This window comes from Geotrypetes seraphini, chromosome 1 (genome assembly GCF_902459505.1).
Source record: "Geotrypetes seraphini chromosome 1, aGeoSer1.1, whole genome shotgun sequence".
Lineage (NCBI taxonomy): Eukaryota > Metazoa > Chordata > Amphibia > Gymnophiona > Dermophiidae > Geotrypetes > Geotrypetes seraphini.
This window is the reverse complement of record NC_047084.1, coordinates 293,639,238-293,666,940: the sequence shown is the minus strand read 5'-3', so window position 1 is coordinate 293,666,940 and position 27,703 is coordinate 293,639,238. Positions and strand designations below refer to the sequence as shown.

The following is a 27,703-nucleotide window of genomic DNA, read 5'->3' as shown; positions in this document are numbered from 1 at the left end:
CCACACTTAACACAAAACCTAAGTCCTCAACAATCCCTCACACCAACACCCAGAAAAATCAATAAACTAAAGAAATACAGATAATGGGGTGGGGAGGAGTGTCAAAGGCAGAAGAGAGTATAAAGGAGAACAGCCAAGTCATAGCACAAAGTTTCATCATTGAGGAAACGAAACACCACAAACACCAACTCACATGAGGGGGTCTTACATAGGAAAAATGGCTGTGCCAAAGCTTTCTATATACTAAGCACGCTTAATTAGCGTCTGACGTCATAGGAACCGTTAGGATTCAAATCTAATTGGATGTCGTTTTGCCATATACAGCTGTAGTGACGTTGTAGTTATTTCCTTCACATCTCTAAGCTTTGATACGAAGCTCTATGTTCTAAACAAAGTTACCTCTATAGCTCTATGCCTTAAGGCATTGCTTTTCATCTTCCATACATCAGGGGGTTCAAGTCTTGAGTAAGGTTAGCAAATAGTTTATATTCATTTCTCAGCCAGGACACCTGGTAACTCTTTAGCCTTGCCTTTACATATCAATATTTTGCTTCAGCTTTTATTATGTGCAGCCATTGTCTAATATTTAATGCAACCTGTTCTCTCTCATGCTGAACACCCTCCCCCACCAAAAACATCCCCCCCTAACTGGATCATTCTTCAACACCTGTCCAAGCCCTCTGAAGTTTGATTTAACTCATAGCTGTTGGCCAATGCCTATATTGCATCAAAAGAAACACATTCCTACTAGAATGGCTTGTAGTTAGGAGTAAATGAAAGCATCTCATGCACCTGTAGCTGCAGAATGCTGAGGAGAAACAGCAAATTCCACCACTTCTGAGAACTGTTAGGATGCAAGGAAACAAAAGTGAACAACAAACAGCACTGCAATCGGTTCTCTTTTGAAAGCAAAGAAAAATCAGCACACATTATCAGCACTTAAAAAGAGAATAAACAGATACACACCTTAACATTCAGCTTCCCTCATTGCAAAACGGAGGTCTTCAGTTGCACAAAACTGATCTCATTGTGACCTCATCAATCTGCACCTTCAAAGTAGTATGCCACAATTAAAAGATGTGCTGGGTGTAGAACTCACAACCTCTGGATGTTAGGAACACAGGCTGGCTCCTAACACTTAGAGCTACAGCTGCTTCTACATAGGTCCATCTCACCACCCTTTCATATCATACTTGACTGAGCTGTCTATGCTCATTAGCTATCATATCAGGATGAACTCAAATAAGTTTAAGCAAAGGAATGCCTAAAGATTTGGAAGGTTTTCAAGTAGAAAACAAATATCAAATATGTATTAAAGAATTGCAGCACAAATGACGCTGATCGTTAAGGGCAAAAAAAACACTTTTCCGGTATGACGCCTAAACGGAACAGATTACTTACAGTCATATATCCATTAGTACAGTGCTTAGAATGAAGATTAGCATGTGAGAAAAATGGAGCTCCACCTCACATGCATTCAAGCACACTTGGGAATATGGGTTTGGGGCTCAGTGAAAGCAGCGCTTTTAACCATTGAGCTACCACTCTTTTGTCTCAGCCTACTATGACATTATAGCTAAACTCCTTTTCCCTTAGCACTTCACTAAGATATGATATGACAAGGGAGCCAGAGACATTGGAGCAAAAGTTGCTGTAGGTCAGTGAGGAAAGGCACTCTACCAATCCTTCGGGCTTTGAGGGTTCAAATCCCAGCCTGTATTTTACTTGTGGCATATCTGCCTTCCAGGTGCACCTTGATGATGCTTTCCACTTCTTATAGGAGTTGAATATAATATTACTGTACAACTTTGCTGTGTAGCAGAAAAATAAACTTTTCCCCCTTCCATGCTAAGAATTTGAGTTCAACTCATCTTATATTTCTCCTTTTAAACATGGCATACTTTGTTAGTTTTTATCATGGTAAAGTATACATTTCTGAAATGGTGAAGAAACAATAATATACAACTGCAGTGTATTGTCTCCTAGCAGAATTAACTGCCTATAAGAAGCAGTATAAGCAAATCCAAACTGCTATAAGCACAAGAAAGCATTTCTAGGTCAACACGGTAATGCTCCTGTTCTGACCTCTGAAACTCCCCGGTTCGACTCCCACCTTTGCTCATTTTAATAAGGTCCTAGTTTTTTCCTATTAGCTCTTATAACAGGGTCTACATGGTGGACTTTGCCATTTGTAAGGTGCACATTTCCCTTTCCAGGCAAACCTATTTTCAACTTACCATGGCTCGGACATCCTAAGCAGTGATGAGAGGAAACCTTTCCTCTGACAGCAAGATGACATTTGTGGATCGCCTGGTTAATGTGCTCTCATCACTGCTTAGGATGTCCGAGCCATGGTAAGTTGAAAATAGGTTTGCCTGGAAAGGGAAATGTGCACCTTACAAATGGCAAAGTCCACCATGTAGACCCTGTTATAAGAGCTAATAGGAAAAAACTAGGACCTTATTAAAATGAGCAAAGGTGGGAGTCGAACCGGGGAGTTTCAGAGGTCAGAGCTCAGAACAGGAGCATTACCGTGTTGATCTAGAAATGCTTTCTTGTGCTTATAGCAGTTTGGATTTGCTTATACCGCTTCTTATAGGCAGTTAATTCTGCTAGGAGACAAAACACTGCAGTTGTATATTATTGTTTCTTCACCATTTCAGAAATGTATACTTTACCATGATAAAAACTAACAAAGTATGCCATGTTTAAAAGGAGAAATATAAGATGAGTTGAACTCAAATTCTTAGCATGGAAGGGGGAAAAGTTTATTTTTCTGCTACACAGCAAAGTTGTACAGTAATGTTATATTCAACTCCTATAAGAAGTGGAAAGCATCATCAAGGTGCACCTGGAAGGCAGATATGCCACAAGTAAAATACAGGCTGGGATTTGAACCCTCAAAGCCCGGAGGATTGGTAGAGTGCCTTTCCTCACTGACCTACAGCAACTTTTGCTCCAATGTCTCTGGCTCCCTTGTCATATCATATCTTAGTGAAGTGCTAAGGGAAAAGGAGTTTAGCTATAATGTCATAGTAGGCTGAGACAAAAGAGTGGTAGCTCAATGGTTAAAAGCGCTGCTTTCACTGAGCCCCAAACCCATATTCCCAAGTGTGCTTGAATGCATGTGAGGTGGAGCTCCATTTTTCTCACACACTAATCTTCATTCTAAGCACTGTACTAATGGATATATGACTATAAGTAATCTGTTCCATTTAGGCGTCATACCGGAAAAGTGGTTTTTTTGCCCTTAACGATCAGCGTCATTTGTGCTGCAATTCTTTAATACATATTTGATATTTGTTTTCTATTTGAAAACCTTCCAAATCTTTAGGCATTCCTTTGCTTAAACTTATTTGAGTTCATCCTGATATGATAGCTAATGAGCATAGACAGCTCAGTCAAGTATGATATGAAAGAGTGGTGAGATGGACCTATGTAGAAGCAGCTGTAGCTCTATGTGTTAGGAGCCAGCCTGTGCTCCTAACATCCAGAGGTTGTGAGTTCTACACCCAGCACATCTTTTAATTGTGGCATACTACTTTGAAGGTGCAGATTGATGAGGTCACAATGAGGTCAGTTTTGTGCAACTGAAGACCTCCATTTTGCAATGAGGGAAGCTTGAATGTTAAGGTGTGTATCTGTTTATTCTCTTTTTAAGTGCTGATAATGTGTGCTGTTTTTTCTTTGCTTTCAAAAGAGAGCCGATTGCAGTGCTGTTTGTTGAGAAAAAAAAGAGGGTTGTAAAAGCCATGTGTAAATTATATTATTGTTCGGGCAGAAATGTGGTTTGTTATGACTGCGGTATTCTGTTAGCATGATATTTCTGTGTAGCATTTTGTAATAATTTTTTTTATTCAGTTTTCTTGACAGTAGAGGGAATATATGTGAAGGGGAGGGGAGACAGGGATTTTGTTGATCCTTGCTCTGTATTATTTGTATTTATAAAATGACATTTGGACAGAATATTGTTTCTTTCAGCACATGAACTGAATGTTGTTATGTGCTGAAACATGGATATCATTATGTAAACCTGGCTCTTACTTTATGGTTCACTCCCAAAGTTCCTGTAGGTATATGGCTCTGGTGTCTCTCTGTGCTCTGTGTTTGGATATTACATGTACTTTTGGCTACATGTTGTGCTGCTACTTTCCTCCTTATAGATAGGCATAGGTCTGCCTGCTGTTTTACATTATGTAGATAATATTTTGTGAATCTTTGCATTGGTACGGCATGCATGTTTCTTGCCATTTATTATACTTTCTATACTAAACTCAATAAAAAATTTTGAACTAAAAAGAATATTGTTCCTTTTTATACTTTAATAAAATACATTCAATATAAAATCATAACTGAAACTTGTGCGGATGGGATCAGATGGTTTGCAGGGACCGAGCTCGCAGAGACAGGGCGGAAATGAGGTTTTAAAATTTCAGTCCTAGTAGTTTGCCGGTCCACAAAACAATTATTTTATTTCCTCCAGTCCATAGGTGTAAAAAGGTTGAAGAACACTGCTCTAGACAGTGAATGCAGAATAATTGCTTCAAAATCTCAGTCATAGAGCATTTTTGGAAAATTGATCCAGTTACAAAATGATAGGTCTGTGGAATAGGGGATGGGAAAAAAAATCCTGAATGCAGTCATTGCTCTCATTAGAGCCCATCATATCTTAGTTATTAAAAGGGCTCCTTGGCTCACTGATGATCTGCACAGTATGCAAAGGGAAAAACAGAGGTTAGAAAGGGTTTGGCACAAGAAACCTAGTAATTATATCAAATCTCTCTGGACTGGAAGGGCCTAGTTATGTAAGAAGGTAATTGTGGTGATGAGAGAGGATTATTTTCCCAACTAATCATCTCTTCATTAAATAAACCAATGAACCTGTTTCAAATTCTTCCATGACTGCTTCATTAGAAAAATGTATAAATGTGGTGAACACTTTTCTGGGAAAGTCTTTACAATCCAACAGATTTTGGTAAAATAGAGCTTGAGATGGGTATGTCTCAACCTTCTGTCATATAAATTTAATAATAGACTTAATGAGAATTGCATTATAACACAGTCTGTGTTGGGGCTATCATTATTTTGGCCAGTGGATAACAAGGAGTTGTATAACATTTTAATTAGTTTAAAAGCCATGATCTCTTTCTTGGATCCCTGCCCAGCATGACTGATTAAAACAGCAGGTTATGGCTTGAAGAGTAGTTAAAGAACTATGGTTAAAGTTTTACCAAAGAAAGGCTGTCTCAAATATTTTGAAGGCTGCAGTGTGTTAAAGAAAAATAATTTGGATCCAGTAGACTACACTAATTTTAGAGCTCTCCTGTGTTGCCTTTTTTTTGAATTAATTGTTTAAGAAGGCAGTGTCTATTCAACTGTTGGAATTCACAGGCATAATTGTTTAGGGTTTTTTTAACCTCTTTCTATACTTCTGTTGCAGCTCTTCCTATATTGGCAGAACTTTTAAGGCTATCGTTGGACAAGGCAGTAGAACTTGGCCTGTCCTGACCTGATCTCAGCATTTGATACTGATTACCATAAAATCTTTTTATAATGTAAAGCTGAGCTAGGAATTCAGCAGATGCCCCTAATTTTATTCTCTGTTTTCTTAGAAAATAGGACCCAGTTTGTGATCTTAGAAAACAGTAGACTCTCTGTTAACCGAAACTCAAGCAACAAGAACTCTCAAGCAACCAGAAAAAATATCAAAGAAATGCTGTAATACTTTAAATAAAAATGAAAATAAAATCAATTTCTGGTTGAAATTTAAGTATAAACTTGGCATACCACACCTGTGTACACCCACGCTTTGCCTACCCCATGTCTAGTAGTTTGTCTGAAACAGTTTATGGTAAGTATAGTATGGGATATAGCAGGGGTCTCAAAGTCCCTCCTTGAGGGCCGCAATCCAGTCGGGTTTTGAGGCTTTCCCCAATGAATATGCATGAGATCTATTTGCATGCACTTCTTCCAATGCATATTCATTGGGGAAATCCTCAAAACCCGACTGGATTGCAGCCCTCAAGGAGGGACTTTGAGATCCCTGGGATATAGTATTAGTTAGGCCTATTTTTAATAGTAACTCTCAAGCAACCAGAAACTACATTTATCTGGCATATACCAATCCCCATGGGTGCCAGTTAATGGAGAGTCTACTGTATGACTCATTGGACACGAGTCATAATGTTTGCTGTTGCTTCATGGAGTCTTTATCCCCATGTAAAAATATGTGAAATCTGGGAGTTAGGATAAAATTATCTTTGGTGACCCAGATTTATCTGTCTGTAGGACTCTCTTGATAATTTTGTGAAAATAGTACCGTATATACTCGAATATAGGATGAGATTTTTGGGCCAAAAAATGGCCAAAAAATGGGGGTCTCGTTCTATATTTGGGTCATCAACCCAACCCCTTCCCGGATGATACGGCAGTCTGGGACAGGAGGGATGCCTCCTATCTCCCGTCCGGCTAACTTTTTTTTTTTTTTTTTTTAAACACCCCCCACCCCCACGCGCATACTTACCTTTTGCGCCATTTTAAATCCCTGGTGGTCCAGTGGTGTACAGGGCAGGAGCGATCTTTCCGTGCCCAACAGGGACGAGAACTGGTGGCGGACATTCAAAGAGCAGTGCAGGGCCTAGCAGGAAGCACGAAAAGCTCGGCCCTGTTGGGTATGCCACTGGCCACGAAAAGGAAACTGGGGACAGAGAGGCTTGGCACAGGGCAGGGCGTAGAAAGATCGCTCCTGACCCGTACACCTCTGGACCGCCAGGGATTAAAAATGGCGCAAAAGGTAAGCGCGTGTGGGGAGGGGTGGGAATCGGCCGGAACGGGAGAAAGGAGGCATCCCTCCAGTCCCGGCCTACCACTAGACCACCAGAGGGAGTACAGGGTAGGAAGGTGAGGCAGGATGCAAAGCCTGGCATGGAGTGATGGGGGCTGGGTACAGAGTCTGGCAAGGAGTGAGGGGGCTGGATACAAAGCCTGGTAAGGTAGGGAGGGAAGAGGGCTGGGTGCAGAGTCTGGCAGGGAGTGAGGGGGCTGGGTGCAGAGCCAGGTAAGGAAGGGAAGAGAGCTGGGTGCAGAGCCTGTCGGGGAGTGAGGGGGGCTGGGTGCAGAGCCTGGTAAGGAAGGGAAGAGAGCTGGGTGAAGAGCCTGGCAGGGAGAGGGGCTGGGTGCAGAGCCTGACAGGGTAGGGCATGAGGGAGGGGACACGGTGCAGATCCTGGCAGGGCATGGCACTTGAATATTAAGCCCCCCATCTTATATTTGAGTCAACCATTATTCCTCCTTTATGGAGGGAAAAATTGGGATCTCGACTTATATTCGGATTGACATATATTCGAGTATATATAGTATATGGTTGTTTTATAATAATTCATAATGTCTTGCTTCTTGAGTTCTACAAGAACCTCATATGGCCTTTGCAATTAGTACAAATTGCAGCTGCCACCATAGTAATAGGCTGCTGTTTGAAAACTAGAATGTCTTGCATTTGGGCTAAAATTCATAGGGTACAATTTGCATAATTTTAAAATATTATGGAGACCATTTTTAAAATCAATTTACCCATAAAATTCATTTGTAAATTGTGAAAATGGGCCACAAAACATGGGGACTAGATTGGTGTATTGTTTTAAGTAAATGTGTGTGTATACGCTCATAGATGATATAATGTTTATATACTATTATATTTATTGCTCCAGGTACATTAGATAGATTGTGAGCCCACCAGGACAGATAAGGAAAATGCTTGAGTACCTGATTGTTAACTACTTAGATAACCTTGATAGGGGGTATATAAATGCCTAAATAAATAAATACATTTTTCATTTTTTTTATTTTGTAATTACTGAATTAAAAATAAAAGGGAAATTATGAAAATTGTTTATCCTTTTTTTGAATAAACTATTCAGATAGTTTCACAAAACATGTACTTTAATTCTCATTCAGTGAGGTTAAGATAGGGGATTGCTACAACAAATGCACATCATTTTAGTCAGAAAGCTACAGGGTGGATTTGATTTAAATCACAATTTAAATCTCTAGTCATAAAGATTTGATTTAGATCATGGTATAATCATAATAATTTTGTGCAAAAGGCATATGAATCGTGAACCAGTGGGTTGTTCACCTCTACTATTCAAGAATACAGAGTATTCAAGAATGACTCCCTCTCATACAGCTGGGATAATGCCTGTGGGGTCCCACAGGGCTCCCCCCCTCTCCCCCACCCTGTTTAACATCTACCTCGCCTCCCTGGGAAACCTCCTGCAAAACCTCAAGCTCAAATTCTTCATCTACGCAGATGACATTACAATAGTCATCCCACTAAACAGCTTCACTCCAGAGTTGCTCACCTCTCTTTCAAGCTCACTTACTCAGATAGAACTCTGGATGCTATCCCACGACTAAAATTAAATCCTGACAAAACCAAATTCTTCCTAGCTACCCCCAACGACAAAATCAAAGACACCACAATCCAAGTGAAAGGTATGGCCTTCCCCCTCGAACAAACCTTAAAAGTATTGGGAGTCACCCTAGACAAACATCTATCCCTGGAAAAACATACTGATAGTACGGTCAGGAAATGCATTTCAGTTCTTTGGAAACTACGCACCATAAAAAAATACTTCGACGACACCTCATTCTGCCTGTTGACACAATCCTCCATTCTCAGCATCCTAGACTACTGCAACATCATTTATCTGGCCTCCACGAAGAAAACCATCAGGAGACTGAAACTTATCCAGAACACCGCCGTTCGCCTTATATTTGGCTTAAACAAATGGGAACACATCACCCCTTTTTACCACAAACTACATTGGCTACCCCTTGAATCTAGAACCCTATTCAAGTTCGTGTGCTTCTGCTACAAAACTGTCTTTGGGCTATCTCCGAGCTACCTCACCCCTCATTTCAACTGAACTGCAACAAAAAGAACTCCCACAGAATCAATCTTTTCGCCTTCCCCTCCCTAAAACTTCGACAAAACCTTTGCCTTCCAGGCAGCCAAACAGAACCCTTGGCTATCCCAAATTCTGCTTAAGGCCCATACCTACCTTGATTTCTGAAAAATACTCAAAACTCATTTATTCCACGCTCAATATCCCTAATCCCCTCTCTTCCATTTCTCTCTCCCCCTCCCTCAAATGACCCAACTCTCCTGGTACCCCCCTCTTTTTGATCTCCCCCATCTCACTAACTCCAATGACCTACTCATTCCACCCCCCTCACATGCTCACCTTCATCACCTCATTGCTTGTAATTATGATCAATTGTAACTATGATCAATTGTAATTTCTTGTTAATTTTGTTCCAATATCTTTATTACTTGTAAATATAGTTTATTGTAATTTCTTATTAAGTTTTGTTTAATTGATGTGAACCGCCTAGAACTCCCTGGGTATGGCGGTATACAAAAATAAAGTTATTATTATTATTATTACTAGCGAGTTTGTGTAGAAGGCATCATCTTAATTTTTCAGCTCCGCCTGCTCTGACCTTGCTGTGTGCTCCTCAGGATTTTCTTCTCCACACGAGTTGAAGGTGTCTTTCTGATGTGCTCTGTTCAGTTTATTATTTTGGGGGTTTTTATTATTCACTTTCTGAGACTTTTCATTGCTACAGATGTACCCAGGTTACCTGGGTCAGCTCTGCCTTACAGGCTCTTAGGCCCTGAATATGCAAAACGCATCTAAAGTTAGGCGCCATTTAGACGTCTAAGTTAGGCATCCTTTGTAGAATTGCAGGGCATAACCAGAGCTAATTAGCAAATAGCATTGCTGTTTGTCCACAAAAATAGAAGGTTTTACATGCAATATATCTGTTTTGATGTGCCCCTTTATGTGGTGCCTTATTAAATGTATTTGAACTTAATAAAGCAAAAATAAATCCCAGATAGCTATTTAGTAGATCGCATTAATAACGTCCAAAGAGTGCCTATGTTCCGTCCATAGAACTCAGATCTATTTGAAGCCCAAACTAAGCTCAAAAGTAGACCTGGTTTTCATTCACCTACAATATAGGCATGATATGGACGCCCTAGGTCGCTCAGTGTTATGTAAATGAATTGAAGGACGTCCAAATTGAATCATTGCTCAAACCATGCCCACGCCTATTGAGTTAGGCGCAAGTTTTAAACATGGGCATCCATGAAATTGTGGCTGCATCTACAACGTGGTGTCTACATCCTTTGGACGCCTAAGTACCAATTATCGCATGTTAAGACCCTTAATTGGCTCATTAACCACTTAGCTTGGACTTTAGGCATGACTTAGGCGTCCTTTATAGAATCAGGGCCTCAGTGTCTGTGGCTTGTAGCTGGGAAGAACAAACTGCTATAACACTTTTGTGGCTTAGGGACCGTTGCTCTTGTAGCAGAACTCGCTCCTGGTCGATACCAGAGCTTAAGCGCAGGCTGTTTGGCAGCCGTGTAAGTCCCTGGGACTTTATTGGTTGCCAGCTGCATCCTCCCTCCTCCTCCACAACGAAGTGTTAGGAGATGTGGGAGTCTAGGTGTTCAGACTCTAACACAGTCTGACTGGCAGCTTGATGAAACAAGCATCTGGAGGATTTTTTGGATGCTTGTCCGAGGCAGTTAGTCTCCACCATCTTCCAGCTTCTGTTTAAGCTGAAGAGGCACAGCACAAGCGGCACAGTATGTACTGGTCATTGTAGCCTATAGGACACATTGGGGGTTTCTGCGGCTTAGGTTTCGGTTTTACACCTCCAAAAACCCCTTTCCCATATTTTTTGCATTTAATGGAGGCCTACTTGCATAGTCCCATTTTTCCAGCATGTAGGAAGTTTCTGAGTTTCCATGTGTTGGAACAGCATTTTCAGTTCTTGGTGCTCCCATTTGATCTAGCAACAGAGTCTTGCACCTTCACAAAGGTGTTGGTTGCTGTGATAGCATATCTGTGCAAGGCAGGAATCCAGGTGCATCTATACTTGGATGATTGGTTGATCAGAGCATCATCTAAGGTGAACTGTGACATTGCGGTGGCACAGGTTGCCCAAATCTTGCAAGACCTGGGTTGGGTGATCAATTTTAAAGGAGTCACCTGGAGCCAAACTAATCCCTAGAGTACTTAGGGGTTTGCTTTGACATGATGGAAGGCTAGGTTTTTCTACCAGAGCCATGCAGGCTGAAGCTCAGAAGCCAGATTCTGATGAAATAAGCTCCCACTGCTTGGTACTATCTTCAACTGCTAGGATCAATGGAGTTGTCCTTTGGAAAAAGGCTCATCTTTGTCCCCTGCAGGAAGCACTTCTGTCTTGCTGGTCTTCACAGACAGATTATTTCCAGATGCCACTGGCTTAGACGCTGGGTGAATTGCAAAGCTTACTTTAGTGACTCCAGGAGTCCCTATTGAAGGGCTTACCTTTCCGCATTTCCTCCTGGGTGATCCTGATGCCAAATGCCAGTTTCTTCAGCTAGGGGGACATTGCAATAGCCACCAGATTCAGGGCCGCTGTTCACCCTCTCAGTGGAAATGATCAATCAACAGATTGGATCTGTGCACCATTCATGTGTGGTTGCAGGTGTTGGGGAAATCCCTGGAAGGCAAGGCAGTCAAAGTGTTCTTGGACAATGCTATAGTGGTGGCATATGGAATGATCCTTTGGCACAGGAAGTCCAATTGTTGTTTAATTGGGCCAAAGTCCACCTGCAAATGCTGTCTGCAGCTCAAGTGATAGGGATGGAGAACGTGCAGACCAACTTTCTCAGCAGGCAGGCACTGAATCTGAGGGAGTGGTGTTTGTCCCAGAGGGCATTTGACAGCATTATGAGCCAGTGGGGGTCCCCAACGTACGATCTGATGGTGTTGGCATCCAACAAGAAAGTTTGTTGTTTCTTCAGCTGAAGATCTGAGCCCAGAAGCACCAGTGTGAGCACACTAGTAAAACCTTGAACCCAGAGGGAGCTGTTGTATATTTTTCCCCCGTGGCCTATCACCTCTATAATAAATTTGTCTAATGTATATTCATTAGGTATATCTTGAAAATCCGACTGGCTAGGGGTTCCCCAGGACAGGTTGCAGTACCTTGCAGTTGGTTCCCTCAAGGTACAGGTATCAGGTTTCTTGTGGCTCAAGTGGAGGAAGTCTCTCTGGCTTCCCATCCTGATGTTGTCAGATTTTTGAAGGGAGCGATGTGGCTGGAACCACCAGTGTGACAACCTTTTCCAACTTGGAATTTCAATATTGTCCTACGTTTGCTGAATAAGGCTCTGTTTGAGCTTTTGCAAGAGGCTTCACTGAAGGATTTTACTATCAAGATAGTATTTCTGGTAGCTATCACCTTGGCAAGGAGGTTTTCGGAACTTCAGACTGTCGTGCAGGCACCCCTTCCTCAGGTTCATGGAAGCCGGGGTCTCCCTGTACATAGTTCCCTCTTTCCTGCCGAAGGTAGTCTCGGCTTTCCACATGAATCAGGAAGTTCAGCTCCCAGCATTTCACCCCACAGGCTCAAAGAAAAAGGACAACAACTTGATAATGCTGGATGTATGAAGCACTTTTCTCTGTTACCTCGAGATGTCAAATGATTTTCGAATATAGGTTCATCTCTTTGTGTTAACAAATCCTAGCCTTCTAGGGAAGTCGGCCTCTAAGGCTTCCATTGCATGATGGATTCATAAGGTCATTTCTTCAGCATACATCAGGTTTGGTAAGCAGCCACCAAATACATTGAGGACATACTGTACCAGTGGTATGGCTTCTTTGTTGGTCAAGTTCTGGGCAGTGCCATGCAAGGAGATTTGTAGGGTGGCCACTTGATCCACCCTGTATACCTTCACGAAGTTCTACAGGGTAGATGTGGCAGCATGTATGGACTCTGCCTTTGGTTCCTCTATGTTAGCAGCAGGCTTAACTGCCCAGCTCTAGGCTTGAGGGACTGCTTTGGTACATTTCACGGGTTCAAGACTCATATACCTTTTGCACTAGAAGGGAAGATTAGGTTCTTACCTCGATAATCTTTCTAGTAGAAAGGCATATGAGTCTTGATGAACCGCCCTGTCGGATGTTATTTATGCTTCTGTCTCAGACGTGTGTATTTTTTTGTATGCTTGACTTTCTGCTGTCAAAAGGTCTGAAGAGTAAAAAAAAACCAGAAATTTTCCACCATGTTCAAGGGTGAGCTTCCTCGAGGGGAGGTGCCATGTGGCTCACTCTCTTCCAATTTATAAAAATAAGTATTATCACACTGGAAGTTATGGGAGTCACATCACTGTTAGTGCTGGTTGCACTCAGGTAGGTGGTGTGTTGGGTTCCACCTTGGGTTTAATTTCTGTTCTTATTTGACATATCTGCTAATTATTTAATTTGAAGTCAGAGCAGACTTGGGCTGAACAGGGAGTTCTCCGTCCCTCTCCTTATTTTTTCTCTTTGTAGTTCTTCTCAACTGCTTTAGTAGAAACTGAGAGGAATAGAGCATGATCAGAGGAGGTGGAGCTGAAAAATGTTCTACACAAACTCGCGAGTAGAGGTGAATAACCCACTGGTTCAAGATTCATATGCCTTTCTGCTAGAAAGAAGATTATTGAGGTAAGTACCTAGGGCTCCTTTTATCAAGCTGCGATAGGCGGTTAACGCGCAGAATACCGCGCGTTCAAACGCCTGCCGCGCTAGTCACTAATGCCTCCATTGGCGTTAGTTTTTTGGTGTGCCGCGGGAGTTAGCACATGATGAAATGTCCGACGCACTAACCCCGTAGCTCACCTTGATAAAAGGAGCCCCTAATTTTCCCTTACAACCAGATGAAGGTTTCATTTTTTATTTAAAATAACTTTTCAGATTAGTTTTACAGTTATATAAAAAAATTACTGATTTGGTTATACTATTAGAAATAGATAGATAAATAATTATGAAATTATTGTGAAAACTATCTCCAGTTTAATAGGTTAATCATTCATATTTGGACAACTTTTCTGCTGTACTTTATTGAAAGGAGAAAAATAATCATTATCTTAAAAATTTAAATATCCAAAACTATAACATTATAGCATATGTATTCTTGTATTTGCTTAAACATTGATGTTAAATAAAATATCATTAAAAAATCTTAAACTATCAGCTAGGTCCATACATGAAAAGCTTAAAATACTGTATTGTGTAGCTCACTCATCTTCATCTTCACAGTTTTGAGAAATGCAAGACCAAGCATCAGTGATAATATCTTCTAGATCAGCAGTCTCAAACACGCGGCCCGCAGGCCACATGCTGCCCCCCAGGGATTATTTTGCGGCCCGCGATCTGTCCTCTGCTTCCCTTCCCATCTCACTGCCCTCCCTGCCCTGCCCTCCCATCTCACTGCCCTCCCATCTCACTGCCCTCCCCCAAGCCACCGCAATCGGGGAACAGGCCAGCACCTGCTTATCTTCCCCAGTTCGGAGCCGAACAATTCTCACCACCCGACGTCAATTCTAACGTCAGGGAGGAAGTTCCCGGCCATCCAATCGCTAAGACCTCGGCGCTGGCCTGTTCCCTGATTGCGGGGGGGGGGGGGGGGAGGGAACAGGGAGACAGAAAGAAAGAAGGGAGACAGGACACAGACAGAAAGGGGCATGGAGAGAGAAAGACAGAAAGAAAGGGTGGGCATGGAGAAAGGAAAAAGAAAGAAAGGGGGCACAGAGAGAAAGAGAAAGACAGACATATAGAAAGAAAGGGGGCATGGAGAGAGAAAGAAAGAAGGGGGCAGGGTGAAAGAAATAAAAAGTTGGGGGAGGAAAGGAGACAGATGCCAGACCAGGGGAAAGGAAGGAAGGAAGGAGGGAGGGAGAGAAAGGAAAGAAAGAGATGTCAGACCATGGAAATAGGGACGGAAGAAGAGAGAGATAGAAGGGAAAGTAAGACATGGAAACATAGATTTTGAAAAGAAAGCAGAATAATTGAATATTAAGTTAATGCCAAAGATGGATGCAAGGCAGAAAGTGAAGACGGAGAGAAAAACAGTCAAAGGACAAGAAGGCCCTGGAAACATAGTTAAAAGCACAGAAAAATAAAGTCACCAGCCAACAAAGGTGGGGAAAATGATTTTATTTTCAATATAGTGATTGAAATGTGTCAGTTTTGAGAAAGGAAAGATATTAAACTTTAAATGTGAGGGCTGCAGAAAAAATAGGGTACTTGGAGGGCCGCAGAAAAAATAGTTAATGACAATTTTGCATAAGGTAAAACTCTTTATAGTTTATAAATCTTTCCTTTAACTGTTAAAGGAAAGATTTATAAACTATAAAGAGTTTTACCTCATGCAAAGTTGTCATTTCTTTAATAAGACATTAACTATTTTTTCTGCGGCCCTCCAAGTACCTACAAATCCAAAATGTGGCCCCACTAAGGGATCTAGATAGTAAAATTGCCAATGACATTATGAATAGATTAATGGAATTCATATACCAAAAAATGTAAACATTGCATGAATATACAGCCTCATGCTACGTAATTAAAAACTAATCTTTATTTCATGATGAATAACTTTTGGACTGGAATGTGTCTTAAATAGAAAACTATCTTTAGATAGATTTTCCTCAAAAAAACATTTTATTTAAAAAAAATCTGATTTAAATTTAACAATCTGATATTGTTTTTTATTCATCCTGGAAAGCTATTAGTCTGAATAATTATCCACAGAAAAATAGGTACAAACCTTGCAGGTATGTTCCCTTAGGGATATTTAAAAGTAAAATTGCAGACCTCTTTTACATTGAAAACTACTTTTTTTTATTTCTACCCACTATAATTGTGGATTAAAACATATAGAGGGGCATAATCAAAAAAACCGTCTAAGTCCCTTTTTGGCCTAAGTCCTTAAACGTTCAAAGCAGAAGCAGGGAAAGTGTCCATAACCAAAACAAACGTCCTTGTTTTGATTATGGCCTGCCTTTACTAAACGCCCAGATCACCACTACGTCTACAAGTACACCCCCACGACGTCTTCACTTTTTGGCCATAATGAACCAAAAAAACGCCTAAGCCCCAAACATCCAACAGAAGTGCTTGTAGGCGAAGGAGGAGCCAGTCCTTTGCCTAAAAGCTGGATTCTGTAACCTGTGTCTGTCAAAAACAACACCGGTTACAGAATCCCCCCCCTCCACAACGATCCAGGCAGGAGGGTGCCCAAGCCCTCCTGCAATGTCGAACCGCAAACCCCCCAACAACATCGGGGCAAGAGGGAGCCCAAGCCCTCTTGCCCCATCGAACTGCGACCCCCCCCCAACAACATTGGGACAAGAGGGAGCCCAAGCCCTCTTGCCCCAGCGATAGTGCCCCCCCGCCGCGTACGAGCAGGCCAGGAGGGAGCCCAAGCTCTCCTGGCCCCGGTGACCCCCCCGACTGGATTGGGCCAGGAGGGAGCCCAAACCCTCCTGGCCCCGGCGACCCCCTACCCCCACCCCCCACTGAAATACGGGCAGGAGGAATCCTAGGCCCTCCTGCCCTCGACATTTATTACATTGTTGAGACTCTTAAACATAATGTAAACTTCTTGATTTGTAAGTCACCTTGAACCTAGATTTTAAAAACCCCAAAACCTCTACACTCTGCTCTCAGCAGGTAGGGTGAGTCAGTTAATTGGTGGAGCTAAAAGCACCTGATCTAGAACATACTTTTTGATTACATCAGATGATTTCATCCTGAGTCTTCACTCTTTGTCTAGGCTCCTGTGTTCCATTACTTCATTGAACTTGTAGTTCAAAATCTGTTAAAGGAAAAATATCTAATTCAACTTTATTTCAATAGCATAAATGGGGGTACATAAGAATATAATAGTTGCCATATTGGAATACTCCAAGTGGGACCTCACGATTGACCTGTACAGGGACATCAACAGCTTCTTTTTTCTACTGGTCTTACCTCTCTAAACATCCTAGCATCCTTCTGGCAACAGCCACCGCCTTGTCAAATTGTTTCTTTGCCTTTAGATCTTCAGACTATCACTCCAAGGTCCTTCTCCCTATCTGTGCATATCAGCCTCTCACCTCCCAGCACAAACGGCTCCTTTTGATTTCTAATCCCCAAATGCATTATTTTGCATTGAATTTTAGTTGCCAGATATTAGACCATTCCTGTAACTTTTACAGATCCTTTTTCATGTTTTCTACTCCCTCCTTGGTGTCTACTCTGTGACTAATCTTGGTATCATCCGCAAAAAGGCAATCCTTTCCTTCTAACTCTTTGGCAATGTCGCTCACAAACATATTGAATAGGATCAGCCCCAGCATCGATCCTTGAAGGATTCCAATGCTCACCTTTCCTTCCTCCGAGCGAATTCCATTAACCTTCCTCTGAGTGAATTCCATTAACTGTCGTCTGTCCATCAACCAGTTTCTAATCCAGTTCACCAATTTCGGTCCTAACTTCAGCCCCTCAAGTTTGGTCAAGAGCCTTCTATGAGAAACCGTGTCAAAGGCTTTGCTGAAATCTAAGTAAATTACGTCTAGCATATGCCCTTGATCCAATTTTCTGGTCACCCAATCAAAAAATTCAATCAGATTCATTTGGCATGATTTAACTGTAGTACAATCATGTTGCCTCTGATCCTGTAACCCATTAGATTCTAGGCATTTCACTATCCTTTCTTGCAGCAACACTTCCATTATTTTTCCAATAACCGAAGTGAGGCTTACCGGCCTGTAGTTTCCCGCTTCAACTCTGCAACCACATTTGTGAATAGGGGCCACACCCACTCTTCTCCAATTCCCAGGAACCACTCCCATCTCCAAAGATTTGTTGAACAAATCTTTAATAGACCCACCAGAAACTCTCTGAGCTCCTTTAATATCCTAGGATGGATCCCATCTAGTCCCATTGCTTTGTCCACCTTCAGTTTTTCAAACTGTTCATAAAACTTTCTTCCATGAATGGCACAGTATCTACTCCATTCTCATGTGTAATTTTGCCAGACAATCTCAGTCGTTCTCCAGGATCTTCTTCTATGAACACAGAACAGACGTATTTGTTTAGCATGTTTGCTTTTTCCTCATCACTCTCCACATATCGGTACATATCATCTTTTAGTCTCACAATTCCATTTTTCATCTTCTTTCTTTCACTAATATATCTGAAAAAATTTTTGTCTCCCTTTTTTACATATCTAGCCATTTGCTCTTCCGCTTGTGCTTTTGCCAGACTTATCTCTCTCTTAAGTCACCTGGTAGTAGTCATTTCTATACCCCTCTTCTTTGGGTTTTTTAATATTTCTCAAACGCCAACTCTTTTGCCTTTATTTTCTCTGCCACAAGTTTAGAGAACTATATCAGTTTCCTTTTTCTCTTGTTTTTATTGCTGCATCTTTGGTCTTGAAATCACACCACTTCTGCACTGTGGAGTATGATGGGCATTTGTTACTCAATGTTTGCACCATACATTCATGGATTTCCTTTGGAGTTTTCTTCAGCAGGAATAGGAACTTCCTGATGGCTCAGAGTTCCACACTTGAAAATTCCACACTTTTCGTTGACATGGTTCAATTGATGATCTGAAACAAGAATCTCTTGTTTCACCAACCAGTGGCTGCATTTTTTTGTTATGGACCGCCACTCGGGAACAGCTGGATACTTTCCTTCATTATTTAAATGGTTGTCATCCAACTATTCAGTTCAAGATGAAATGTGATTTACATGAGATAACATGAGATCACACAGAGGGATGGGAGATTTTTAACCTCTGTTTTCACTAAGCCATCGGATAGAAATACTCTTTTGTGGTATACGAGTATGCATTTTTTTGTTATGGACCGCCACTCAGGAACAGCTGGATACTTTCCTTCATTATTTAAATGGTTGTCATCCAACTATTCAGTTCAAGATGAAATGAGATTTACATGAGATACATGAGATCACACAGAGGGATGGGAGATTTTTAACCTCTGTTTTCACTAAGCCATCGGATAGAAATACTCTTTTGTGGTATACGAGTATGCATTTTTTTGTTATGGACCGCCACTCGGGAACAGCTGGATACTTTCCTTCATTATTTAAATGGTTGTCATCCAACTATTCAGTTCAAGATGAAATGAGATTTACATGAGATACATGAGATCACACAGAGGGATGGGAGATTTTTAACCTCTGTTTTCACTAAGCCATCGGATAGAAATACTCTTTTGTGGTATACGAGTATGCATCCAAGCACTTTGAAGAACAACTTACCTGTATCTCAGTTTTTCCGTTATAGAAGGATATGCCATTCTACAGAAAGATTTGTTGATAAGGTGGAAATTTTGAAGAATAAATATGAGGAACGGAGATACCCTAAATCGGTGATTGCAAAAGCATATAAGAGGGCGAGATTCAGTGCTCGTGATCAATTGCTCCAATATAAACCTAAAGCTGAAGATAAAGAGATGGTGCCGTGTATTTTGAAATTTTCTACAGTTTCTCAATGATTGGGCAGGAAAATTAAAAGCCTTTGGCTCATGGTGCAAACCAAGCAGAATTATCAGGAGTTAGAATGTAAAATAGCTTTCTCTCATAACAGAAATTTGAAAGATCTACTATGCCCTTCTGATGTGTGGTCTAGTAGAGTGGTGGGGAGCATGGGATTGTTTCGCTGCAATCAATGTTCAAGCGTGCTCTCTAATTTGTGAAGATCAAGTTTGTATTCCTGGAAGGAGAACCTGTAAGATGACATGTAGTGCCACATGTGAAACGATTGGTGTGGCATACGCTATTGTGTGCCTGTGTGACTTGGGTTACATTGGCCACACAGCGTGGAGTCTGAAGACTAGGTTATTTGAACATCGCTCTAATATAGCCCATAAACAACAAGTGGATGTATTAACTCATCACTGTGTGGAAAAACAACATTCTTTTGAGGAGTTTACATGTTTTGTATTGGATCATATACCAGTGACGTCACGGAGGGGTGGTGTGAAGACTAAACAGTACCAGAGTGAACAGAGATCGATCTTATTTTTGGAAACTATTTGGCCTAAGGGTCTTAATCAGAAAGTAGAATGGTGTACGTTTTATTGATTTGGGGTTTTTTTGTGTGTGTTTTGTTTTGCATGGTTTCTGGCGGAAGTGACATCATGGAACACAGAGTCTTAAATCCAGGAGCCATTTTGATGCCAATATGTGGATGGAGCTGGAAAGAACGAGAGCTTGTCGTGGAATTTCCCTGATGCAGCCACTGGTTAGCGAAACAAGAGCCTTGTTGGAAATACAGCTACTTATCTTCACTCTACTGCTGTAGGTGTATTAACCAGAACATCATGATATTGGACAGAGTTAAGGGTCATCAGTGAAGATAAGTACATTTTTTTGGTCTCTTGTTCTATTTCTTTTCCCTGTACACAGTGGTGGGATGTATTCCTGTTTTTGAAAATGACATTTTGTGAATAGTGGAGTTTTTTGCCCATGATACAGAATAAGAACGGCTTAAAAACTCATTGTGTTGCCATTTGCATATTATTGATGGATGAGGCTTTTTCTCCACTTTTGAGTAAATGGCTTTCAGTGGGTGCTTCCACCACTTGGCGAATAACATTTTTTCCTTAGATTTTTGAATTATTTGTTATTTTTGTTTTTGTTCTTGAGAGACATTTAAATACCTATGTGACATAAATGTGCATGAGGCAAGTTTCTTTCATTTAAAAGGAAGCACTGGAATAAGAGAGCATAGGATGAAGTTCAGAGGTGATAGGCTCAGGAGTAATCTAAGGAAATACTTTTTTCTAGAAAGGGTGGCAGATGTATGAAATAGTCTCCTGGTAGAGGTAGTGGAGACAAATGCTGTGTCTGAATTAAAGAAAGAATTTGATAGGCATGTCGGATTTCTTAGGGAAAGGAGGAGATAGCGGATGCTTTGAATGGGCAGATTGGATGGGCCATTTGGCCTTCATCCGCCTTCATGTTTCGATGTTTCTTTTAACAGGTCTATAAGTTTGGCAATATAATATCTGATTGCAGTAAAAATCTAACCTAAATATCATAGAAATATGCAATCTTACTTAATTTAAGCAATTTTAATATTAATTTCATCCTCATTTTACCTAATTAGCTTCTTTTCTTGAAACTGCAGTTTTGCCATCCTGATTTCTTTCCCTGCTTCTTTCAACTTCATCAGATATTCTTTCATATGTTGTTCTTCTGGCGATCTTATGCACTTTTTGATCCATCTCAGGCAGATAATATATGTTAATAGCACTATTCATATGTGTAAATTTTATTGGATTTCTGTTAACTACAAAATCTATGCTAATGGGATATTACCTATGAATACAACAAAATGTAACACATTTACATTAATGCCAAAATTGTATTTGGACCTAAAAGACATTTAGTTCAGTTTTGGATTTGCTATCTGCCTTAACATAGCTACTATTCCATCTGTGGTAATACATGCCTCATTTGCATCACATTAGCATTGGCTGTTACTATGCACATAAAATATCCATGTTTATACATGATAATGGCCAATGTTAGTGAATCTTAGCTCATTGGTCCTTTAGTTTAGATGAGACCAACACAGAAATGTTGAGAAGTTTTAAAATTAAAACAATCTATTTTGTGAAAACTCAATAATTTGAATATATTTTGTGACTGCTCTTATTAGTTGTGAGGGTCTCGTGACCTGCATTTAACATTATTGAGAAACAAAATACAAATCAAAACTTGATAATTTCTTGACTATGGGTTTAAAAAGGAAAAAAAAAATTACTGCCAAACTCTGCCTTCTTCTGAGCTTATAACCTTTAATGATTCCAATAAATGCCAAGAACCAAATGTGATACAGTATTTTATTTAGCTGAACACTTGTTTTACCATTAAATTATGCAAAATCCTTAATATTTACTGGGTCGTGCACAAAACTAATAATGCAATGGAGAGATTTGAGAACTTGAATGTCCAACTTGTGTGTAGGCACCATGCCCTCCAAACAGATGGGCATGGGGTAACCAGCCAAGAGACCGTGTAGTGCATGTGCCTTCAATGTGGGTGTTGAGGGCACGATTCCCAGCCGGGAATGTCGAAACGTCTGTCCTCACTGAGCTTCTGTGCTTTATGGTGACAGGGATGTGGCATCACTTCTCCAACTCAGAGCTGGATTTGCTTTAAAGGATTAACAAACAACAGAAATGCTGGGCTGCAGCCGTCAAGTGAGGCCATGTTCTTGACCTTTTAAAATCAGGCAGGGTGCTAGGCGGAGGTGGAGATAGTCATACTAATGAAGTTGTATTCTTTCCACCCCCGTACCCCCTCTTTAGATCTCTGCAGGAGGCCCCAGTAGAATGGGCCAAAACAAGCATCTGTGACCCAGCCAAGTTTAGGAAGGAGAGGCCAGCTGGGTATGAAAGCCTCTCCCACAAACTTTGCAAAACATATGCCAAGAATAAAACTCTGTGATTATCGGGAATGTGGTGACTTAATTTGCTGAAGAGATTCTACCTTTCTCCGATGAAAGCAAACAGAGAAATGTGAGACTTTTTGTAAATCAAGGATAGAATGCAGTAATGAGACACATTAGCACAGAAAGTTGTGTGAAAGTTGCCTTTCAGGTTTTCGTTTCTCTCTTTGTGTTATTTTACATTCTTCTTTAAATCTGTAATATACCAACACTTGTAGAAATAAAGTGGCTTCTAGTTATCATTCTGTAATAAATAACAAGACAAAGTTGAGCTTTAATTACATTTTATGCTGTCTTACAGATACAGGTTTCAACCATCACACAAGAACATAATCATGCCTAAGTAGGTGTCTTTATGCATAAGGAAGAATAAAGCAAGAATAGTGATTATTTTAATGGAGTTTACCATGATGATATTAACCTAATTTGTAGATACTTAATTGTCCAGATTTTTCAGTTATTTTTGTTCTCATTTTCTCCAACAGAAATTGTAAAACTATGAAAAAGATAATGATGTGAATGTTTGGTGCTTCAAACTGGCTGAAAATCTCCTTTTAGGAGCATTGTTCCATCCCACTTTACTTGATTTACAATGGGGTAACCCGATACGGGTTACCAGACATCTGGGAAAACCCAGACATGTCCTCTTTGTAGAGGACATGTCTGGGTTCCCGGATGGACTTTGCAAAACCCAGCAGTTTGTCCAGGTTTTGGAAAGCCTCGATGAGCTCCAGCCACATCTGGAGGGCCTCTGAGCATGCGCAGATGATGTCACATATATCCACACATGGTCGAAGCCCTCCAGACACGATCAAAGCTTGTCGGGGAAGAAAACAAGGCTTTGAGGGGGTGAGGCTGGGGGTGAGACTTGAGGAAGAACTGGGTGGAGTAGGAGATAGAACAAGGTGGGGATGGGGTAGGGGCCCTGCGTCCAGCTTTCTGAGGCTCCAAATATGGAAGGAATAGGTGAGGCTCAAGATAACCTGCTGCTTGAGATGAGGGGTGAGATGGTGCTCTTGGTGCTGTATCCCACCCCCCTCAACACACACGTACACATACCAGGAATAGGGGGTAGATTCCTCCTCTGAAATACTAACAGGAAGTAAAGGGGTTGGGAGTGATAGAAAACAGAAAACTGCCATAAGCCAAGCAATGAAGGATATTAGAAATGGTGGTAGATAAGGACCATAAAAGTTTTGCCTGTTCTTGTGCACCCCCTCCCCCCCGCCCTTCTATTCCACCCTTTCACCCTGAACTTTCCTCTCCATGTACCCTGCCTTACCCTGTTCTCATCTGTTTCTAGAGGTTGGAGATTCTCCAAGATGGGAGGCAGAAAGAGGGACGTGTAAGTTGAAGAGGTCTTTTAACCTTTATCAAATGCTCTGCAAAAACAAGTAAGATGTGGAACTGCTGCATAATGCATTCCACATAATATCTGGAAGATCTGGCTTTTATCCATCTTAAGGTACCTCCTTTAATTTGGAATGCTTTGAATCCAGAGGATTACCTCCTCTAAGATGGGTAGTAGACATATCATCCAGATTGCATGAAAGCTCCAGGCCTAGTAGCAACATCTAACCCTACTAGGATGAGTAGAAGCCAGATCCTGCAAATCTTTTAAGATGGAATACATCAACTCCAGATTTTACCCATTCTCCTTTTCTCCTCTCTGTCTTCCATCTCTTTACCCAGCAATCCCTTCTCTCTGCCCCCATCCCTTCCTACTACAAAATGCAGAGGGTGGGGACAGGGAAGGAAATGAGGCAAAAATTTGTGGAACACTTAAGAGAAGCTGGTACAATAGGCAAGAAAGCAAAGATACAAATGGATGAAAAAATAGCCAACATGGTACCTAGGGAGAGGCAAGGCCAGTAGAAAAAAGGAGGAATTGATGCCCTTGTATAAGACTATGGTAAGACCCTATTTAGAATATTGTATACAATTCTGGAGACCGTACCTTCAAAAAGATATAAACAGGATGGAGTCAGTCCAGAGGACGGCTACTACTAAAATATAGCACAAGCATTGAATTTCCATTTTCATTGCTGACCACAGGAGACAACTGGCTATCTCCTGTGGCCTGAATATTGGCCAGAAAATGTCTAGTGGACTCATAATGGATATGAGAGGGGGGAAGGGAATACTAAACAATAGACATCTAGGGAATGAAGGCTTCTTCTATAGGGGAGAATAAGGGAGAATCAAATTAGAAAGAAATAATGGAATACCAGTATATAACAATTTATACACTAAACAGAGAACTTTAAACTGTATATATTGACTGACTGGTAACCAGTAAAGAGATTTCAACCAACGAGAGCAATGATCAAACCAGGTGACATTGCACAAAAACCGGACGGTAGTATTTTGCAGGATTTGTAATCGCGTAAGCTCCAAACCTGTGCATCCAGAATCAGGTGATAAAATGACTTTACTGATAGTGTAATGTTTGGGCAGTGGGTCATTCCTGACTTTCCAAGACATGCAATCTAACAGGGCCGTAACGAGCTATGAGTGGGCAATGCAGTTGCACAGAGCACAAAGGAGGCAGTGGCTCCAAAATTGAGTCCAGTCCTTTGACTTTCCTGCTTGGCTGTGATACAGTGGGTGGGATGGGAGCTCTAGGGGGCATATTGCAAAGGACATGTTACTGGGGTGGGATGGTCCTACAACCTAGTTATGGAATATTGGATAGGCAGAGATATCGATACTTGCAATTACAACACTGTATGCTTTCTAAAATAGATATAAAATTTCTTCAGGCTAAACCATCTTGTGTGAGCAATTGTTAGCTATTACTCAGTCTGCATTCATTTTCTATGTATTTTTGAAAGATCATAAGTATTCCAGTTTCCCTGGATTAAAGGGTATATGGGAATTGACTTATTTCTAGGGAAAAAAGTGTTCATGTATCATTGTCTGCATCTGTGACACAAACTTAAAAGGCAGTTCTAAAAATGTCAAACAGCAAGTATGTGTGCCTTGTAGCACATGAACATAAGAATAGCCTTACTGGGTAAGACCAAAGGTCCATCAAGCCCAGTAGCCCGTTCTCACGGGGGCCAATCCAGGTCCCTAGTAGCTGGCCAAAACCCAAGGAGTAGCAACATTCCATGCTACCAATCCAGGGGAGGCACCTATATTGGCAGTTATGTGTACTAATGCACCAGAAGCTATTTGGTAAAGTAACACTTAAGTGCCTTATCTGCAATGGGAGTGTAAAGTAGAGAATGACATGGTGGCTAGCTGAGGGTAAACCGCCAAAATGGGAAGAAAAAATAAGGGTCACCGTGGGTACGGGGACAAGGCCATTCACCGCCCCTTGAAACAGGAATGGCCTTGTCTCTGCAGTTAAGTGAAGGAATGCGCGTGGTCACTGATCACGCAGTCCAGCAGCCCCCTTCCTCCTGATTGCCGCCATCTGGGCCTCTCCCTCCCTCCCTTTCCCTCACCTTTGCTGGCAAGTTTCATTTTTCATGTCTCCGAGGCGCTGTCCGAGCCTTTTTTTTTCCTCAAAATTTTTAATTATAACAACTAGAACATAAGAATTGCCGCTGCTGGGTCAGACCAGTGGTCCATCATGCCCAGCAGTCCACTCATGCGGCGGCCCTCTGGTCAAAGACCAGCACCCTAACCGAGACTAGCCCTAACAGTGCACGTTCTTGTTCAGCAGGAACTTGTCTAACTTTGTCTTGAATCCCTGGAGGGTGTTTTCCCCTATAACAGCCTCCAGAAGAGCGTTCCAGCTTTCTACCACTCTCTGGGTGAAGAAGAACTTCCTTACGTTTGTACGGAATCTATCCCCTTTCAACTTTAGAGAGTGCTTTCTCGTTCTCCCTACCTTGGAGAGGGTGAACAACCTGTCCTTATCTACTAAGTCTATCCCCTTCAGTACCTTGAATGTTTCGATCATGTCCCCTCTCAATCTCTTCTGTTCGAAGGAGAGGAGGCCCAGTTTCTCTAATCTTACGCTGTACGGCAGCTCCTCCAACCCTTTAATCATCTTAGTCTGGACCCTTTCGAGTAGTACCGTGTCCTTCTTCATGTACAGCGACCAGTGCTGGACACAGTACTCCAGGTGAAGATGCATCATGGCCCGGTACAGCGGCATGATAACCTTCTCTGATCTGTTCGTGATCCCCTTCTTTTTCATTCCTAGCATTCTGCTTGCCTTTTTTGCTGCCGCCGCACATTGCGTAAACGGCTTCATCAACTTGTCGATCAGAACTCCCAAGTCCCTTTCCTGGGAGGTCTTTCCAAGTACTGCCCCTGACATCCTGTATTCGTGCATGCATCACTTTACACTTATCCACATTGAACTTCATCTGTCATGTTGATGTCCATTCCTCGAGCCTGATTATGTCATGTTGCAGATCTTTGCAATCCCCCTGCATCTTCACTACTCTGAATAACTTCGTATCGTCCGCAAATTTAATCACTTCGCTCGTCATATCTATGTCCAGATCGTTTATAAAGATGTTAAAGAGCACAGGTCCAAGCACCATGTCCTGTTGCACCCCACTGGTGACAGTCTTCCAGTCTGAGTATTGTCCATTTACCCCCACTCACTGTTTCCTATGCTCCAGTCAGCTTTTAATCCACGTATTTCACCCTCGATTCTATGGCTTGCAATTTTCCAAAGTAGTCGTTCATGCGGAACCTTGTTGAGCGCCTTCTGAAAATCCAGATATACAATGTCGACTGGATCGCCCTTGTCTATCTGGATCGCCCTTGTCAAAGAAGTGCAGCAAGTTTGTCAAACACGATCTGCCTTTGCTAAAACCGTGCTGACTGGTCCTCATCAGCCCGTGTCCATCAAGGTGATCAATGATGCTGTCCTTTATCAGTGACTCTACCATCTTTCCCGGTACCGAGGTCAGACTCACAGATCTGTAGTTTCCCGGATCTCCCCTCGAACCTTTCTTGAAGATCGGCATAACATTCGCCACCTTCCAGTCTTCCGGAATCTTACCTGATTTGATCCACAGATTGGCTATTACTAGCAAACATACTTGCAAAAAGATTTGGAAATAATCATCATGAAGCAAAATATGATTGATTTAACATCAAATTAAGAATTAATAAAATGATTATTTAGTCCACAAATTGGATCCAAGAAGAAGGAAAAAAAAGAAAACAGAAATAAATATACTATCTAGACAGAATTAGGGACATAGTTGACTCCCAGACAGCTGGTTCGCTAAACTGTGGCTGGTACAATTGAACCAATAGTAACTCCCTCCTTCTCTGGCTTTAATAAACTCAGATAATTGTTTCGGCTCAAAAAATAGATAATTCTTTCCCTCTAATGAAATAGAACATTTTGCAGGAAATTTTATAAAAAACTGAGC

General features: G+C 41.4%; 1 protein-coding gene across 6 annotated transcripts in view; it reads left to right on the top strand.

Moving 5' to 3' along the window:
* The window catches only part of SFXN5 (sideroflexin 5), a 534,682-nt gene that overhangs the window by 421,576 nt on the left and 85,403 nt on the right, over positions 1-27,703 (top strand). The window contains exons 14-15 of one of the 6 annotated variants that reach the window (XM_033953617.1): positions 22,654-22,695; positions 23,656-23,697. The exons of the other annotated variants lie outside the window; for them this stretch is intronic. Coding sequence (XP_033809508.1) covers positions 22,654-22,695 — 42 coding nt within the window. The 3' untranslated portion in view covers positions 23,656-23,697. The remainder of the gene's footprint in view (positions 1-22,653; positions 22,696-23,655; positions 23,698-27,703) is intronic. 6 annotated transcript variants of the gene reach the window in all.